Source organism: Ovis aries, chromosome 4, assembly GCF_016772045.2.
Source record: "Ovis aries strain OAR_USU_Benz2616 breed Rambouillet chromosome 4, ARS-UI_Ramb_v3.0, whole genome shotgun sequence".
Classification (NCBI taxonomy): Eukaryota; Metazoa; Chordata; class Mammalia; order Artiodactyla; family Bovidae; genus Ovis; species Ovis aries.
The window spans coordinates 68,354,889-68,375,327 of NC_056057.1; the positions used below are offsets into that span (position 1 = coordinate 68,354,889).

The window sequence follows — 20,439 nt, forward strand, 5'->3', positions numbered from 1 at the left end:
ATACACTCTGGTAAATTTAATAGTATGAACATGTAATAAATAGCACCTTTTCTGGGCTTCCTTAGAACATAAAGGTGGTTTTAAGAGGTACACTGGGTGTCCCAAGGTCTCTTGGAAAAGTGAAATGACTCTGAGCCAGTGCTATCTTCTCGCTTCAGTAAAGCTCTCTGTGGTGGCATTCACTCAACAAATATTTATTGGGTAGTTAACGTATGCAAGGCTGTGTGCAAGAAGGTGAGCAAGGAACAGTAAGTCATGCAACCCTCCCAATGCCTCTCACTACAGATATTTTGTTGATTTACTGTCAGAGCACTTCACACTCCATTAGGAAACAAACAAACAAAAACATCCAATTACTTAGTCATTAGCACTGCCTTTTAAAATAGAAGATCAGAATGCAGAACATTAGAATGGAAGGGCCCTTAGAGACCCAGCACAACCCCTTTATTTCACAGATGGAAGAACAGACTCATGTAATAAAGAATGAGGGGCCTCTCTATATGCTGACGTGGGAAGATCAAAACAAGGTATTTGTGAAGTGAAACAAGCAAGTTTGAAGGACAGTGGGTACAGCACAAACCCATTTTTCACAGAAGGGTTCAACCACAGAAATGCCTTAATATCAGGCATGTGTATTGTAGACACTTGGAAGCATGTGCTTTCCAAAATGGACAGTGGTCAGCGACTGGAAGGGAGAAGTGGAATATGGGGTGGGGATGGTATGTCGTTTATGGGAAATTTTTACTCTCAGCTTTATGTATTTCTCTAATGTTTGTCTTTTATATAGCGTTGTTTTGCTTTTGTTACAGATACATACACACACATGGGTATACGCGGTGTGTGTCTGTGTGTATGTATATACTTCTTTATGTACTTATGTATACAATTTTAAATAGAAAAAAATCATGAAAACTTGCAGGCTGTGAGTCAGGTTTGCTTCTGGGTTCCACTCTGAATGCCACTCTAAGGCTTCCTGTAAAACCTTTGCCAAATTACTGAACCTCTTTGATCTCGGGGTCCTTTGTGTGTGAAATGGGGATAAGAGTGGTACCCGCTGCTGAGGGCTAAGATGGGATTTGGGAATTCAGGCACAGAGCTAGCATGGTGGCTGGTACATGGCAGGTCTCAATGGACAGAAGAAACAAGGGCAACATCAATAATGACAGAAATAATTATCCTTATCACTATTGTCTAGAAGCAAAGCTTGAACAAGAGCCTATTCTCCCGGGGTCTCTCCACACCATACCCCTCCCCTTTCTCACTGGAGAATTACTTAGGCGGGTGATACTAAGGAAAGAGAAAATGAGCTTGAGGTGATGACAAGTGCCTGCCTTCACGAGGGGAGTCAGATTGATGACTGATGATCAGATAATGAACCCTGTTTCTAAGGAGTCACCCTTAGTGACCAAACATTATTCTTCCCTATCTGTTAATTTTTTGGTGGTAAATGTCATATGATATTAAGCTATAGGATAAACAGTCAAGAACATAAATCATGGAAGTCAACATACTTACCCTTGATGACCAGCTGTGGGAAAAAAGGAAGAAAGGAAAGAAGGATGGAAGGAAAGAGGAAAGGAAGGGAGACAAGGAGCACCCTGAAGAAAGTCAGAGTTAGAATATCCATCTTTTTTTTTTGTAAGCATTCCTAAGTGAGTCATGGCACCTGGCTCTCATAGGTCCTGGCCAGGGGAGAGGGCTCTATTTTCTCTGACCAATATATCTCCTTAGTAGAAAAAGGAATTTGGATTTGCAGGGCTGTGATGAGGGAGTTTGTGTGTGCACTAAATCAACAGCAAAAATTGTTCAAAAGGCAGGCCTGCTAAAGACTTCTGAGGAGATTTTCATTTTAGATACTCACAGTATGATTTCCATATTGGAGGCTGGTATTCTTCAGCATCTAGAATAAAAAGAAAGAAATCAATCCATCAGCTTGAATGTCAAACTGCCAACATGTGTCTTCTCTGGGGGAACAATACTGTCAGCAGTCCTTGCCTTCCAGTCCCAAGGGTCCTCTCAGCTCATTTACGGGACAGTTCCAGGCAAGACGGGGGAATTGGGAAAGGCGACCCTTGTGGACCCAACACCGCTTTGTCCAGGTCACTTACCATGACCGAATCAATTGCTTAACTATTTTCATAGAGCCCAGTAAATCAAAAAAGATTTTTAAAGCAATTAACTTGATTGTACCCTCCAGTAATCCTTTCAAACAGTATTTACTTAACTTGGCATAATAAACATATAATTTATCTCACAGATTCCAATCAGACCTTTAGCCCATTTATTTAGACTTGAGGGCAAGATGCACAGTGGCAAGGATGTAATATTAAATCTGGGAAGTTGTACCACTCAGCCAACTGAACTCCTAAAATACTAGGTCTGACAGTAGAGACACTGATGATTCAATTGGAATCTCATCATGTCCTTGAATTTACTCCAGTATGTGACTTAGGAAAGTTCCAGAAAACCTTTCAGCAATCAGAAGTGTCAGAGTGAAAGAGCTGCAACAAAATGGAGAGGACGAAACTGTTATTCATCAGACTAGAAAGCAGACAATGGGAGAAAATCTGCTTGTTCAGTCAGCGCAACAATCCCAATGCTGACAGCTGATTTTATAATTCTGATGGAGTTATTAGAGTCCTCCTGAGCTCATAGCTAAGGTCTTGGTAAAACATACTCCAGCTTAAACAGCCAGAGGGAAAAATCCATTCCCTGACTCACACAATACTGAGCTGGGGAACTTTTAAGAGTTCTTTTAGTTCAGCAGTTTTCAGTGAGGAAACCGTTTTTGTCATCTTGCACGTGTATGGCATCACTCACCCAGCCTAATGTGCCCTTGTCCTTCTTTTGCTGTCACATACTAAAATTTTATGCAAAGGAATAGAAACTTTCTAATCTCATGCAATAAGACAGTTTGAGAAATTTTCCCCTCCTAAGAAACAAACATGCTTACTATACATAAAAAGAAACTGGAGTGGTGAAATTCCCCCAAATCTTACTCAATCACAGTTGTGTAGCTTAAATGAAATTCTTTCACAATTAATTACTTACTCTCTGGGATCCATCCTATCACAGAGGCAACCAAACAGTTTCATACAAAAACATCTGGATAGATAGGCTTACCTAGTCAGGAACCTCTCTATGGATAATCAGCCATATAGACACACACACAAAACAGTGTATTAATAATGGTTTATGTTGTTATGCAAACTTTGTTTGCTAAAAAAAGTGAAGCTCCTAATACCTTAGCCAAGGTGGACAATGTAATAGTGAGCTTTTAACCCAAACAAGCAATTAATTTCATTCTATATGTTGTTGCTTAGTCGCTAAGTCATATCTGACTCTTTTGAGACCCCATGGACTTAACCCTCCTGGCTCTTCTGTTCATGGGATTTTTCAGGCAAGAGCACTGGAGTGGGTTGTCATTTTCTTCTCCAGGGAATCTCGTAGACCCAGGGATTGAACCTGTGTCTTCTGCGTTGCAGGCAGATTCTTCACCACTGAACCACCTGGGAAGCCCATTCTATATGTAACACAGACTAATTTTAATGGATGAATATGGTGTTTGTTTATAAAGAACTCTCAAATAAAACAAATCATATTGCTGAGTTTACAACAAAATTCTAGAACCATTCATACAATACTACCTCACCAGAAAAGCCAGGTCCTGTGTGTTAAAACACTGATGACACCTTCAAAAATCTTTTTCAAAGATATAGAACCAACACACACACATACACATACACATACACCAGACTGCATAGTAGTAGGAATTCATGAGATGTCATCTACCCGAAGATGTCTTTATTATTTTAGATGAGATTTACTCTATAAGCTAAGTAGAACCTCCAGACCAAGAAATAGTCAAGAATATTCAGAACCGAAAAGTGTATCTTTCTATGTGCTGAGGGAAGTTCCCCTCAAAATAAGTAGTCTCCTTAATTCAGGTTTCAGATACACAACTTGAATCTCCTACAGGGCTTCTTATCTGAAGTCAGAAGTTTGGATTAAATGGCCGCTCACTGCTCACTTCAGTCTTGCTCTATGAAAAACCTGGAATTTTCACCTGAAATATTGGCTCCTATCCTTTAAACTTACATTTAGGCTTCCCTACACATAAACGCTTTATCCCTTTTGCATTGCTCCTTGTTGGTAACGTCACATAGAGGTGAAGAAAGCTGTCCATAGAGACTGGATATCATAATGCTGCCTTGTTTAAAAATCCTCCATTGTCTCTCATCTGCATTTGGAATAAAATACAAACATGGGTTTCCGTGATGGCTCAGCTGTTAAGAATCCACATGCAATGCAAGAGATACAGGAGATGTGGGTTCTATCCTTGGGTCAGGAAGATCCCCTGGAGGAGAGCATGGCAATCTACTCCAGTATTCTTGCCCGGAGAATTCCAGAGACAGAGGAGCCTGGCAGGCTATACAGTCCACAGAGTCGCAAAGAGCCTGTCATGACTGAGTGACTGAGCACATACACTGACAAACATTATACTGTGGGCTCCAGTCCTGCCCTCCTCTTCACCCCACTGCAGGCATTTCCCTGCTTCTCACGTATTGTCCAACCATACTGGTCTTCTCTCTTTTCCCAGAACAAGCCAAGCCAAGGCAAGGCCCCTGGCCTTTGCTCCTGTGGGCCCTCCAAGTAAAAATTCTCCTCTAACAGACTTTTGCATGGCTGACTTGCTCTATCATGTGGGGTTCAACTGAAATTTCTCCTCCCAGGGGTCGTCTTTGCCCATCTTATGTAAAACAGCCTTCTCCCACCCCCCAGTCTCCTGCATAGCACTTATTACCATCAGAAATTATTTATTGATTTGTTGGCTTGTTATTACTGGTCTCATATCAGTATTAGCTAAACTCCTCACAAGCAGGAATTTTGCCTCATTCACTTAGGCCTCACTGACCCTTAAGAAGGTTGCATGGCATATAATGGACATTCAAAAAGCATGTGCTAAATAAATGAATGAATTCTCAGGGCTCAGACTGTACCTCTGACAACTACTGACTGAATGACATGAAGCAGGTTACTCGACTTCTTTTCAGTTCAGTTCAGTTGCTCAGTTGTTTCCAACTCTTTGCGACCCCATGGACTGCAGCACGCCAGGCCTCTCTGTCTATCATCAACTCCCAGAGTTTACTCAGACTCATGTCCATTGAGTCAGTGATTCCCTCCAACCATCTCATTCTCTGTCGTCCCCTTTTCCTCCTGCTTCAATTTTTCCCAGCATCAGGGTCTTTTCAAATGAGTCAGTTCTTTGCATTAGGTGGCCAAAGTATTTGAGTTTCAGCTTCAGCATCAGTCCTTCCAACGAATATTCAGGACTGATTTCCTTTAGGATGGACTGGTTGGATCTCCTTGCAGTCCAAGTGACTCTCAAGAGTCTTCTCCAACACCACAATTCAAAAGTATCAATTCTTTGGCACTCAGCTTTCTCTATACTCCAACTCTCACATCCATACATGACTACTAGAAAAACCATAGCTTTGACTAGATGGACCTTTGTTGGTCTCTGCTTTTTAATATGTTGTCTAGGTTGGTCATAACTTTTCTTCCAAGGAGCAAGCGTCTTTTAATTTCATGGCTGCAGTCACCATCTGCAGTGATTTTGGAGCCCAAAACAATAAAGTCTGTCACTGTTTCTACTGTTTCCCCATCTATTTGCCGTGAAGTTATGGGACCAGATGCCATGATCTTAGTTTTCTGAATGTTGAGTTTTAAGCAAATTTCTTTTAAGAGCCTCCAGCACTCATCTTTATTAAACCAAAAAATAAATGTACCTCCCGTATAACTGATTGCTTGTGGTTACTGTGACAATTAAATGAGATAATATATATAAAGTCCTTGGGACAGAGCCTGGTAAACAGCAAGTCCTCCACGAAGCCCCACTAATGCTGTTATGTGGTCATGGTTACATCACCCTGTCCTGATTCTTCCCAGGTAAACTCAGGCTCATGCCTCCTCTCCCTTGGCTACAGCCAGCAACAATCTGTGTTCTTGCCCCCAGATCTGGAGGCTGTAATTAAGCTCCAGTGCTGTTGTCATGGAAGGTTTTTCTTTCTCATAAAAGAATCCAAAGTGAGAGGCCATTTGTCATGCTTCAGTGGAGCAACTATAATTACCTTGGTCTTAGAGATTCATTTCACAAGCCACTAAAGTGCACTGTTAGGAGGTTTTCGTCAAGCAACAAGGCACAGAATATTTTTAATATGTTGTAACAAATCTTTAGCTGCCTTCAACACTGTCCCACCAACATCGCATTTGCCCCAATCTCACACAGTATTTTTTTTTTCAAATCTGCCATATTCTTAAATAGCCTGATACCGTATATTTTTAAAAAACTGAAATAGGTTTTCTAGGTCATTGAGTTCATCTTCCTCATTTGGCAAATGAGGAAAACGAAATGAGAATGATGAAGTGGCTTTCTCAAGGTCATAAAATAAGTCAGAGGAAGCGGTGGGATTAGAGCAGGGAGCTCTGCCCTCCAGCCTCTGACACATTGTCATCCTTGCCAGGAAATCCACCCTAATTTACATAAACTGACAGCAAGAAAAAAAAATTGTATAACAGACTTGATCCTGCAATTCTTGTGAATCTCGGAAGAAAAAATAAAATAGAAAGAAAAGCAGTCATATGAGTCAGACAAAAGACAAATATCATATGATATCATTTACATGTGGAATCTATTAAAATGATACAAATGAACTTATTTACAAAACAGAAACAGACTCACAGACTTACTTAGAAAACAAACTTATGGTTATCAAACGGGAAAGGTGAAGGAGGAGGGATAAATTTTAGGATATTGGAATTCACATACATAGTATGAATTAATATACATACTACTGTACATAAAATAGATAACTGGCAAGAACCAACTGTATAGGACAGAGAACTCTACTCAATACTCTGTAATAACCAATTGGAAAAGAACCTGGAAAAGAGTGGATATATGTATATTATATTACAGGTTTGATCCTACAATTCTTGTGAAGCATATATATGTATCTGTATAACTAAATCACTTTGCTGTACATGTGAAACTAACACAACATTGTAAATCAACTATATGCCAATATAAAATAAAACTGAAAAACAATAAAAAGAAAATTCATATCAAGTCAACGGTGGACATTATTCCATCAATACACAAACCCCATCTTAATAGGGTTTCCCTCGTGGCTCAGTCGGTAAGAAATCCACCTGCAATGCAGGAGACCCAGGTTCGATCCCTGGGTTGGGAAGATCCCCTGGAGATGGAATTGGCAATCCACTCCAATATTCTTGCCTGGAGAATCCCATGGACAGAGGAGCCTGGAAGGCTAATGTCCACTGAGTTGCAAAGAGTTAGACATCACTGAAGCAACTGAGCACACAGCTAATAGTTAAATCCAGGAGATGCAAGATACAGAAAGTACTGAAAACAAAAGCCATTATGTTTTGAGGAAGGGTATCATTTTATTAAACATTTTAGAGAAATAGATATAATGCAGAAGGGAGGAAGCAGAACCAACAAAACTTCCTTGTTCTAAGAAAAAAAACTATTATTGAACCCAGATGGACAGTCAAATTTTTCAAAAGTTATACGTTTTTCAAAAGGTCAGTTCAGTCGCTCAGTCGTGTCCGACTCTTTGCGACCCCATGAATCGCAGCACACCAGGCCTCCCTGTCCATCAGCAATTCCCAGAGTTCACTCAGTCTCATGTCCATCGAGTCAGTGATGCCATCCAGCCATCTCATCAGAGAGGCTTAAAAAACAAATTGCTTAAAAACTCTGACATATAGCTATCTAACTTTAAAAACTGTGTAGCCTTTTGTCCTCAGCAATTCTATTCATGTGAACTCAGCCTAAGGTAGAAACTGAACATGTGTACAAACATAAGTATATGAACAGTGTTCCCTGTGCTTTGGGTACAGCAGTGAGCCTAACAGCCCAGAAAGGAGCGTAAAATGAATGACCACATGCCATAGCCATGAAGCGATGGCGCTGGTCAGAGGCCTGTGACCCACAGCATGGCCTCTAGAGCTAGACAAGGCTCGAAACCCTAACTCGGTTTCTTACTAGCTGTGTGACCTTAAACAAGTTATCTCATCTCTCTGTCCTTTAGTTTTTCAGTCTATAGAATGAGAGTAATAATACTATCCAACACACAGCATGTTGTGAAGACAGGATGGTTTGTCTGGCGTGAGTAAACTCTATCTTTGCTTGCATTATTATCTTTCCTTAATGACACAGAAAAATATTCATGCTATGTTATATACTGAACAAATGAGGTCACAGAATAATTTAATAAATATCCCACTTTAAGAAAAAGATAAGTAATTATATACATCAGTTCAGTTCAGTCACTCAGTCATGTCCGACTCTTTGCGACCCCATGGACTGTAGCACGCCAGGCTTCCCTGTCCATCACCAACTCCTGGAGCCTACTCAAACTCATGTCCATTGCGTTGGTGATGCCATCTAACCATCTCATCCTCTGTTGTCCCCTTCTCCTCCCACCCTCACTCTTTCCCAGCATCAGGGTCTTTTCCAATAAGTTGGTTCTTCGTATCAGGTGGCCAAATCAATTATATACATAAAAATGTTTTACTTATAAGACTATAAACCTGTTAACACAGGGGATTTCTAATTTTCTCTTCTTTTGTCTACCTGTATTTCCTAATTTTATATTCAAATTGCTTGTACAAAAATTAAGACATATGAGAAATAATTGCGAGGTGGTTTCTCTTTTTGAACACGCTCTCTAAATAAATCACCACCTTGAAAATTAAGCACAAGTGAAAAGGCCTCACAAAAAATAATTCCTATAATAACACATGCAGCACGAACGGAATTTATCCAGGAGGAGCTAAGGATGAAGACAAAAGAAAAGTGATCAGGGCTTCTCAAAGGCTAAGCCCCATTCCCTCGGCTCTCTTAAAAATTCTGTGAAATAAGTGTTAATGAGCAATTCTAAGCAAGTTGGCAATATGCTCATTAAAGATGGATGGGAAAGAGAAAAAAGATATAGATACTTAGAAAACTATCAAAACCTTACAAAAATAGGTAAGACCACCACACAAATGAAATAATCTATAAAGACTAAAACATATGAAACAAAAAGGAAAGAAAAGTTGGTTTCAAGGGCCTGGAGATACAGGTTAAAACTTAGAAACAGTCTTAAGAAAACTTTATGTGCCGAAGTAACTAAACCCTGAAAAGACAGAACTGCCATTGTGAACTGTGGGGGAAGATGGGGAATTCTGGGATCAACACGTGACAGGGGCAATAAAGAGTGCCATTAAAAAGTCATCTTTCTAGATCAATAGCATGACAAAAAATAATTTCATATGTCTCTTAAAATACACAGCATGTTGAAAAGCAGAAACCCCAACAATTTTTTAAAATGTGTATTTTAGAAAGTTCCTAACCTCTGAAAAAAAAGCACCATAAATAGACTTCTGTGAATCCTTCCAGATTTTGTCCTGTAAATGGCTAGAATAGAGTTTATAGAAATGGTCTCATATCATATATGGGCTTATCAGGTAGCTCAGTGGGTAAAGAATCCACCTGCAATGCAGGAGACATAGAGACATGAGTTTGATCCCTGGGTTGGGATGATCCCCTCGAGGAGAGCAGAGCAACCCTCTCGAGGACAGCAGAGCAACCCACTCCAGTATTCTTGCCTGGGGAATCCCATGGACAGAGGAGCCTGGTGGGCTACAGTCCACAGGGTCACAAAGAGTCGGACATGTCTGAAGCACCTGGCATGCAGCATATCATATATAGTATCATGCAATCAGTTTTCGCATTTAATGATCTTTCTTAAGCATTTTTTTTCCATGTCAGTACATACAGATCATGGTTTCCTTTTTAAAAGCTGTGGTTTGGTCTTCCACTGTATCTGTGTACCAGAATAATGCACTTCTGTAAACATTTCCAACTGATGGATATTTGAGTTATTGTCAATGTTTTGAAACAATGCTGCAATGATAGGTTGTAGGCATAGTTTAGATTCTGTAAAGTTGAATTTCTGGCTGAAGGGCGTATTTTTGATTTTCAAAGATATTGTGAAAATGGCTTTCAAAAAGGTGTATCAATTAGAATTCTTAGTCAGTTGTGACAAAATGCCTACTGCTCCACACCCTCACCAAACACTGGCTGTTATCAATATATAGTTTAATTTTTGATGCCTTTAGACTTAATTAGGGGGGATTTCCCTGGTGGTTCAGTGGTTAAGACTTCGTCTTCCAAAACTGGGGGTGCAGGTTTGCTCCCTGGTCGGGGAGCCAAGATCCCATATGTGTCGAGGCCAAAAAACCAAAACCTAAAACAGAAGTGATGGTGTAACAAATTCAATACAGACTAAAAACGATCCACATAAAAACATATATCTCAAAAAAAGAGACTCAATTAGAAAAACATACAAATGAAATTAACTCCATTTGCAGAGAAGCAAACACCTGCACGGAATGCTCCTGGGAATGAACCTGTGAAAACATATGGCCGAGCAGTAAGACAAAAACATGCTAATCCCCCACGTTTTTGCTAACCCCCCACATTTTGGTGACTGCAGCTGGAAGGTTATATTCTTCTAAGCATTTCCAGCTCCAGAAATACGTTGGTTTGAGGAGCAAGTGTAAAGGAATTTGGGGACTGATTAATGAAGAAAAATTTGAGAATGCCATGTGCTACACTTGGGTAAGTGACAACTAAAGAGGAAATACCTGTAAACATCCAGGAGAGCCAGATTCTTTTGCTTGGCTCAGTGGAGGATGACTGGACTCACAGAAACACACAAGCAGGGGCTTTGGAAAACAAGAGGAGTGAAAGGTTCACTGGCTTTAAGAATGATCTACCAGGGAGGTTGGAGATGACCCACCCTTCAGAATATGTCAGACAAAGCTGCCTATCCAGCACCAGGGGGATCATTTGGGAAGTAGAGGGTGGAAGAACTGGGTCCCTCCCTCTGCCATCCCCTTGTCCAGAAGAGCCAGGTCTCTGCTGTCACTTTTGATTTATGGATGCACACATTTGCAAATGGGCTGCAGTTCATGGGCTTTTTCCAAGGAAGTTGGGTGGGAACAGGTTTTTCAATCAGCCATGGGACAGCTACACAATGAGATGACAGTTCAGAATTTGTGGGTGATTAGTTTAATGGGCCCAAAATGGATTGGGATCCAAATGAAAGCAAACAAGCACAGCATGAGGAGTATGCTATGTTTCTGCACACGCTGCAACATGTCCTTCACACACACACACACACACACACACACACACACACAATGCCCAAGCTTGGGTCTTGGGAAGTGTGTGAAGGGCCAAAGCATGCAGCCTGTGGCTATGGTCTTGTCAAGCCATTCCAGCCAGTGGTGTCACGGCTGAGTGGTGGGATGACCTGAAGAGCATCCTAACTGCCACCAAACATTGAGATGTCAAGGCTGCTATGGAGCTTCCTTGCTGTCACACTGGCTGAGGAATATACAGAAATGTGTTCTAACACTTGTCACCTGCACAGGCCCCATGCATTCCCCAGAGAAATCAGACATCCATGTATTTGCTTTGAAAAATGCTGCCTGTGGTAAGGAACGAGGGCCTGGTGTGCATCTGTTCCTCTCATTTCAGAGATTTTTGTAACTGATTTAGCCCTACTTGCAGAGAATGGTTAATAAGATATATTCTGGAAATTATTGATGGGCCCACAGGCTGGGCCCCAAGGCCAAGGCTAAGCTGAGATTTTCTGAAGATGATGAAACCATTCACTGAGGGCCTTGGGCTGGAGTTTGTGGTCACTAGAGGGCACTGGGGCCACATGGAGCTTCAGGGCCCCTTCTTATGCAGAGGCAGGAGGAGACGCTCCTGTTCAACAGGTATTTATTGAATAAATACAGTGAGACAAGCCCTGGGTATGCCTCTGTGAACAAGGCAGGTAGGGCTTCGTGCTCTGCGTGATCTGGACCCTGGCCACCTTGCCCTGGTCATCTCGTTTGTCTCCTCTCTTGCCCACTACCCCAGCCACTGTTTTTCATTTCTACAGAAGCATAGTTGATGTACAATGCTGTGTTAGCTACTGCTGTACAGGAAAGTGATTTAGTTATACACAGGCTTCCCTGGTGGCTCAGACAGTAAAGAATCTGCCTACAATGCAGGAGACCAAGGTTTGATCTCTGGGACCAGAAGACTCCCTGGAGTCCCACTCCAGTATTCTTGCCTGTAGAATTCTGTGGACAGAGAAACCTGGTGGGCTACAGTCCATGGGGTCACAAAGAGTCAGACACAATTGTGACTAATGCTTTCATATATCTATATATACTTTTTTAAAGTATACTTTTAATATATATATACACTTCAAAAATATTCATTTTCAATAACGTTTACCATAGGATATTAAAAACAGTTCCCTGCGCTATACAGAAGGACCTCTTTTGATCCTTGAATATCCATCCAGATTGTTCCAGTCTTAGCGATGTTACACATTCTCTTTCCTCTGATTTTCACATGGCCAGCTTCATTATTATTTGGATCTCAGTTTAGATGTTCTGGCTCCTCAGGGACATCTTCCTATACTATTCAACCCAAAGTTGTCTTTTGGATGCCTTTTTTAACTCTTGGCAGAGCCTCTTTATTATCTGATTTTTTAAAATTATGTGCTTATGTATTTCTTTGATTGTATTTGGAGACAAAAGTATAGGCCAGGCTAGACAGAGCTACTTATGAGAGCAAGAACCTCATGTATCTGTGATGCCTCGGTTACCCTCACCTTTGATTAATTTTTAAAAGGCACCCATTTCAGGCAGGTGCATGACTTGTCCTCTGGACAGCATCTGTGTGTGAAGAAGATGCTTCCTCCAGGAGACAGAACCCTGAGTCAGAGCACAGGTCTGGCAAGCGGAGTCCAGGTTTGGTTCTGCCTTCACTCATCCCCTTGACTGGGCACCAACAGCATGACTGGAATGGCCCGACCAGAATGGCCCTGACTGTGGTATCCCAGGATATAGCAGGTGCTCAATAAAGCATTGGTTAAGTGAAAGACAGATTTGTTTCATGACTCGAAACAGGGATACAAAGAAATAAGGAGGCAACCCAACAGCAAGAGAGTATATAAGAGGAGTATGTAGCAGAACTTCCCAAACCTCGGCAGCCTGAATGGGGCCTGGGCCAGTTACATCTGGCCTTGAGCAGCTCTGTACAGGACTCCTAGAGAAGTGGAGTCAAACAGCAAGACCCAGCAAGACTGAGAGAATCATAAGTAACTTCTAGTACATTAAGCCTAGTCAAAGAGGTATGAGATCACCTAGATATCTACTTACAGCACCCATGGCAAGCAGTGCCTTGTGAACAAATGATCATGACTGTTAGACCAAGGTGTGGCCTGTCAAGACCAGAAGCAGGACAGAACATGGCCCTGAGAGCTAGAGCTAGAAGTGGTTCAGACTCCTGGCTGAAACAGAGTGTGTGTGTGTGTGTTTCAGAGAGGCTGGGGATGAAATTAAAGAGGCAAGCAGGGACCAGATAATTAAGGGCTTTTAAAATCATGCTAAGGGCTTGCCCTTGTTCTAGAAGGAAGGGGAAATATAAGCAAGCAGGAGGCAGCGCCCAGTTTGTATTTTAGAAAGATCACTCCAACTGCAGTGTGAAGTCGAATTGGAAGAAGAGAAGATGGGAGGGAGAGAGGTAAGCAGGGTGGAGACCAATCAGGAGCTGGGTCACAACCTAAGCAGGCTGGATGCTAATGGGTGGAATTCTAATGGTGGCAGTGGAGATGGAGAAAATGGAATGGGTTTTGGAAGATGTTGAGGAGACAGAATCTATAGGACTTGGTGATAAAGTGGATGTAAACAGAGAAGGAGAGGAGGAAAAATGACTTCTGATGGAAGAAGATGAATGGTTTTTGGCACAAGGAGCTGGATGGATAGTGATGCCATTCGCAGAAATAGGGCAGACCAGAGGAGAAGCAGGTTTGGCAGATGGCGGTGCACACAGCTTTTCCCTGTTGGAAAGAGACATGTATGGGACAGCCAAGCTAGCCTATCTAAGGGGCCTGGAGTTCAGAAGAGAGATCTGGCCGAGACATCTGGAAACGGAAGCCCCAACATACTGCGTTTTGGCAACGCAGTCACCAAAGTAGTTGACACAACAAGGCCTTTGAGAGAAATCTCCAGGAACATCAACATTTAAGGGTTGAGAAAAAAAAAGAGAGTAAGTAGAGACCCAAGAGATAAGAGAGAAAGCATGAGATGAGGTGACAAAAAACATTTTTAAAAGGAGAAGTGGTCGAATGTACCAGAAGCTGTTCACATGAGATAAGCCTGAGGAGGACTCACTGCTTCAGCAGTAAGCAGTTTATATGACCTCGCAGTGGACTGTGGGCAGAAGCCACAGTTAAGTAAGATGAAGGGTGAATGGAAGTTGAGAAAACTGAACTTGTGAGTATGAACAACTCTTTTTGAGAAGTGTGGCAGTGACATGGGGGCAAAAATATCTTTCCAGTAAAGGGGGATGGTGATCAAGAGAGATAAAGAAGCATTCACCATCTCTCCTGAGACCTGACATATGTTGAACTTATGTTGGGATTTGGCACACAGCATGTTCAACGATGGTTACTCACCTCACACAAGACAGGGAGAAGAAACCTTTGGACACGGAGCAGATGACACCTCTTTCTGTTTTGTAATGTGTCCTGGTGTTACTTTCCGTGTATGTGGTCAGACAGAGCTGTTTATGGTGACCTTAGTGGGGGTGCCTCTTCTGGTGAAGTAGGAGAGAGGGACTTAAAGTGATAAGAAGGAAAATGTGATGTATGTGTCTAGTATGTTCAGTTCAGTTCAGTTTAGTTGCTCAGTCGAGTCCAACTCTTTGCAACCCTGTGGACTGCAGCACACCAGGCTTCCCTGTCCATCACCAACTCCCAGAGCTTGCTCAAACTCATGTCCACTGATGCCACGTGATGCCATCGATGTCAGTAATGCCAACCAACCATCTCATCCTCTGTCATCCCCTTCTCCTGCCTTCAATCTTTCCCAATGAGTTGGTTCTTGGCATCAGGTGGCCAAAGTACTGGAGTTTCAGCTTCAGCATCAGTCCTTCCAATGAATATTCAGGACTGATTTCCTTTAAGATTGACTGGTCAAATCTCCTTGCATTTCAGGGACTCTCAAGAGTCTTCTCCAATACCACAGTTCAAAAGCATCAATTCTCAGTGCTCAGCTTGCTCTATAGTATGTACTATTTTGTTTTTGTTTTGTAAGAAGAGTTGAACTATGTTTCATAACAAGAGTACATGGTGGAACATTTAAAAAAAGAAGAGATGAGAGATACAAGACAAAGGAGCTCTAATTTCGATGTCACTGTCATCACCTCTTGTCCATGTCCCTGGTCTCTCTTTCCTCCAGGGCCTTCTCCCTACTTTCTGAGTTTCTCCAACATTTAAGTTCCTCCCAGCATGACAGAGCTGCTTTCCTCATGGACCATTTCCTTCTTTAACATTCACACGTTTCCTCCTCTGCTATTTCTTCAGAGACAACTCCACACCCACAACTTCCATTCAGCCTGGAAGCCTCTCTTCTCTCCCCACCCACCATCCTCACCCCCCACATCCTCCCTTCCAGCATTCTCCTGCCTCCTTACAAATTTTTTTCATCAGAGGAATGTCTTCCTGGCTTTCCTCCAGAAGCCCTTTTGGGCATTCATTTACTCATCCAACAAATATTTACCTAAAGCTTACAGACTACTTGGCACAAAATATTACACTAGGCACTGATGGAGCTATAAAGGCTGGATACAGAATCTAATCACAAGGAATCAATTAGGAGATGAAATGAAGACATCAGCTCATTCACTCATTCAACAAGCACTGCCTGCTGGGCTTCAGACTCCTGGTCACACACGCATGCAACCGAGACATAAGGTAGAAACGGGTATGTCATATAGAAAGGGTAGACTGAAAGGTGCTGTTACAATGGAGAGGAGAGAGAGGCTATTTTACTCAGTTACTTCTCTTTTTTCAGTAGAAGATGGCTTTTTAAAATCTTTTCTTGGGATTCCCTGGTAGTCCTGTGGTTAGGACTTAGCATTTTCACTGTAATATAGTTGATGTACAATATTATATAAGTTACAGGTATACAACATAAAATTGTACATTTTTAAAGGCTATAATTCATCTATAGTTCTTATAGCTATAGCTATAAACTGGCTATATTCCCTTTGTTGTACAACATATCCTTATAGCTTATTTTTATACATAATAGTTCGCACCTCTTAATCCTCTACCCCTATCTTGCCCTTCCCCCATTCCCTCTCCCACTACTCAGTTATTTCTTGACCTGAAGGAGATGTCTTCTTCCTTAGAGAAGACAACTTAGGGATGCCTTCAGCCAGCCCTCCACTCTTGCCATTCAGAAAAGCCATTTTCTTCTCCTATTATAATAATACCTTCCCTGTATGTCTTGGGGCTTCCCTAATAGCTCAGTTTGTAAAGAATCTGCCTGCAGTGCAAGAGACCCCAGTTCAATTCCTGGGTCGGGAAGATCCCCTGGAGAAGGGATCAGCTACCCACTCCAATATTCTTGGGCTTCCCTTGTGGCTCAGCTGGTAAAGAATCTGCCTGCAATGCAGGAGACCTGGGTTCGATCCCTGGGTTGGGAAGATCCCTGGAGATGGGAAGGGCTACTCACTCCAGTATTCTGGCCTGGAGAATTCCATGGACAGAGTCCATGGGGTCGCAAAGAATTGGACACGACTGAGTGACTTTCACTTTCACCTTTCCCTTCATGTGTCTTGAGCTTACTCTGGGTATTTGTGTCTCCTCAGATACACAGTGGTGGTGGTAGTGATAGACTAAATTCTCACGAGAACAGCTCATAAATCACAGCCCTGGAAATGTTGCTACTGGCAAGGAAAGAAAGATTTTGCCCAGATTATATTCAGAGTCAAAAAGAGGAACTTCAGAGGAAGTGGGGTCTTCTACCGAGAGTGGGAAGGAATTTTAAGCACCCGTAGATTCTAGATTTGGGAGTAGGTCGCTTAAATACATCAAATCTAATCTTCACGATTTTCTTGAATCATCTGTCCACATCCAACCGTCTATCCACTCATCTCCTCTATCCACTTATCCATCCATCAATTAACCCATCCTTCCAGCAAATACTTATGTGCCAGGCACTGCACTGCATGATAAAGATACCCATGAGCAAGGCAAACTCAGTCCCTGATTCCAAAGTGCCTTCAGTCCAGCAATGAAAGCAAACAAACATTTTGTAAAAAATAATTTCAATAAACTAGAAAAACTGTTATGATAGACAAAGTGCTATTTAAGGAAGCATATAGAGGGGTCTTGCAAGGTAAGTATTTTTATCTCCTAGTGATGAGGAAACTGAGACTCAAAAAATTAAGTAATTTCCCCCAAAGTCACTCATTTCATGGAAAACAATTCAAATCCTGGTCTGTTTTGTTTCAGAGCCAACTGACTTTTCTCCCCATCACCCTGGTCCCATAGAGGAATCAGCAGTGCAGAAGCGAAAGTGAAAATTTCAGTTCTTTCTTATTTTTCTTCTGCTTCAGTGATGTAACATGGTTTGAACATTGAAGAAAGCAGCATTAGAGAAGCAAGAATGCTTAGGACATTATTCCATTTTCTGCCATTTAAAAAAAAACCTAAAAGAGTGAAATCTTACTAACTGGAATCTCTCCTCTCTCTCCTTTCTCCTCTCCTCCCCTCCCTTCCTCTCTCCTTTCTTCCTGTCTATTCTCCCACCGTCCACCTCTGCTCTTCTGCCTCAAGGGTGCTCTATGTATCAGGTTCTATGGGTGATTCTTCCTCAGTTTCACCATCAATGGAAATATTAAGCCCATGCCTAGACCCAGCTTATTAGCAACCAGTCTGGCAACAAATGGGCCCTCTGGTTTAACACCGCCACTCTTCATGACTGGTTCAGTTCACACCAATTGGCACGGTTAATATAATTGTAGTAAGTGATGTCAGGAATGGATATGTCAGCAGCCGCCAGCTCTGGCCACGTCTGCCAGGTCATTGTTGGTTTTACAAGCTGAAACAGAATCAACTGCAGTGAAATCTTCCTTTCAGAGGGCCAGTGGCTAGGCAGTCACCTGTGAAGGAGAGAACCAGTCTGGAACATGGAGAATTTAGAGATTTCTCATGATGGGCAGCTCAAAGAAGGGCAGAAAACTATGCTCTTGTTACTGATGGGAGCTTCTCACCCCAGCTCCACTCTCAGCTCACTGGGTGATTTTCCCCTGCCTGCCCAACCCCAACCCAGATGGACAGGGAATGAATGGGCTGGATGCCCAATCTCCTGGTGGGAGGCTCCAGAATTCCTAAAATTATCTGAGTCCTGGAGCAGCTGCAGTCTCCCCACTGCTGAGTATTCTCTGCACAGAGCTGGTCCACGGGGGCCTGGAGGTGAAAAGGCAGCATGCTGACGCCAGTAGCCCTGGTACAGCCGTCCTTCGCCCCATGACGGAACAAGTGAACCCTTCACCCACCATGGAGTAACTGAATAGCCTCACATGTGTGGGGAGAATTAGAGTGAGTGTATGCCGTATGCCCAAATACACAGTGTTGGTGGGGAAGGCTTCCCCACTCCTGTAATGTGAAACGTGCTCAGTAAGTGAACTCCTTCTGGCCTCTATCAGGGCCTATGTTGTGTCCTGGGGGAGATGGATGCCATTTGTCTCCGGGCTTTGTGCCAGCTCCTGGGAGCACTTCACCTGGAGGTGAACGGCTGCCTTCTGCAGTACCTGGGGGATAGGTAAGCCTACGTAATTCTGGGGTTCAATAATGTGCAAGTCCACCGAGCCAGCCACCCTCCAGCCTGCCCTTAGTAACATAGCTGACACTTCAGCCTCTGCCTGCTTTACTTTGCTCGGCTTCTGTTTGTTTAGAACTGCTAAATACTGGGGATTCCCCCAGCAGAAGGAGGCCTCCATTTTCTTAATGAGCAGATCCTCTTCAAAAAGTTTTTGAATATATAAAATTAGACATATCAATGAATTTATCAGATATCTACTGTCTGCTACGCTTAGTCACTCAGTCGTGTCTGACTCTTTCTGACTCCATGGACTTATTCTTTACCAACTGAGCTATCAGGGAAACCCTCATGGAGTCATTAGCCCGCCAGATTCCTCTGTCTATGGGGATTCTACTACTACTATTTAATTCATTAATTCAGTTAGACACATGTACTTAAAACCAAGTATAACGTAATACACCGATTAAGAGATAGTGCTTTCATCTACTCATATTTCATTGGATAACTTTATGTAATCTCTCTATTTAATCTCTCTATGAATTACTTTGTCGCTCAGTCATGTCTGACTCTTTCTGACCCCATGGACTATACAGTCTATGGAGTTCTCCAGCCAGAATACTGGAGTGAGTAGTCTTTCCCTTCTCCAGGGGAATCTTCCTAAAACAGGGACTGAACCCAGGTCTCCTGCATTGCAGGCAGATTCTTTACCAGCTGAGCCACAAGGGAAGCCCAACAATACTGGAGTGGGTAACCTATCCCTTCTCCAGTAGATCTTCCTGACCCAGGAATAGAACTGCATTGCAGGCGGATTCATTACCAACTGAACTATCAGGGAAGCCCACTCTTTATGTATAACTTTGGCACTTTTGATTCATCTAAGACATTTTTTTCCTAAAGTGCATCATATTCTTCCTTAGTCTTTGCGGAGAAAAAAAGCAAAGATCCATGTGATACAATGTGGCTGCTGGATATCTTCTCCAGCCCCCACCACAAAATCACAACTCATGAGAACAGCTGGCTGTTCATTCATCCTATAAGTGGTCTCTACAACATAATGACTGGCTATGTTATTTTTTCAAGCGATTTTTAAAAAGCCTGTTTATGAAAACTATGAAGGTGCTAAGGAATAAGGTGGCTGATGTGAAAAGCTCTCTAAGATGTTAAGTTTTAAAAGGGAGGCACAGCCAGCCCATTGTTTGCAGAGCACAGAATAGCTCTGGAAGATTCTGCCGGGGTTAAAGTTGTCTGAGGAGGAGGAGAGCTGGGGACTGCGGGTCAGAAGATATGGGAGACTTTGGCCATTAAGTAACCTCTTTAAGAAGGCAAAACTATCATCAATTAAGGTAATTTCAGGTTGACTGTGTCTCTTCCAGAAAGTAGTTGAGGGTGCAAAATAAAGCAACTGAGAGAAGACCATCTACATGAGAGATTTTGTATAAATAAAAATTAAAGCAACACTCCCTTTCTGAAAGCTCATCTGGGGCATATATCATAATATAGACACAAGTATTTTGACCTTTTTGAGAGGCTTTCATTACGTGATGTTGTTAGGTGTCTCAGGCGCAGTCTTATTTAATACTCATAACAAGCTTATAAAATATGGATTATCAGTCCCATTGTACAGGTGAGTAAACTGAGGAATAGTGAGGTTGCCCAGAGTCACAGAGTTAATAGGCAACA

The 20,439-nt window shown here is 42.3% G+C and overlaps 1 protein-coding gene across 3 annotated transcripts in view; it reads right to left on the reverse strand.

The window, feature by feature from the left end:
* CHN2 (chimerin 2) overlaps nt 1–20,439 on the reverse strand; it is a 343,495-nt gene that overhangs the window by 181,154 nt on the left and 141,902 nt on the right. For all 3 annotated transcript variants that reach the window (XM_004007934.5, XM_060414780.1, XM_042248636.2), the window contains exon 2: nt 1,862–1,900. In XM_004007934.5, the coding sequence (XP_004007983.1) occupies nt 1,862–1,900 (39 nt within the window). The remainder of the gene's footprint in view (nt 1–1,861; nt 1,901–20,439) is intronic.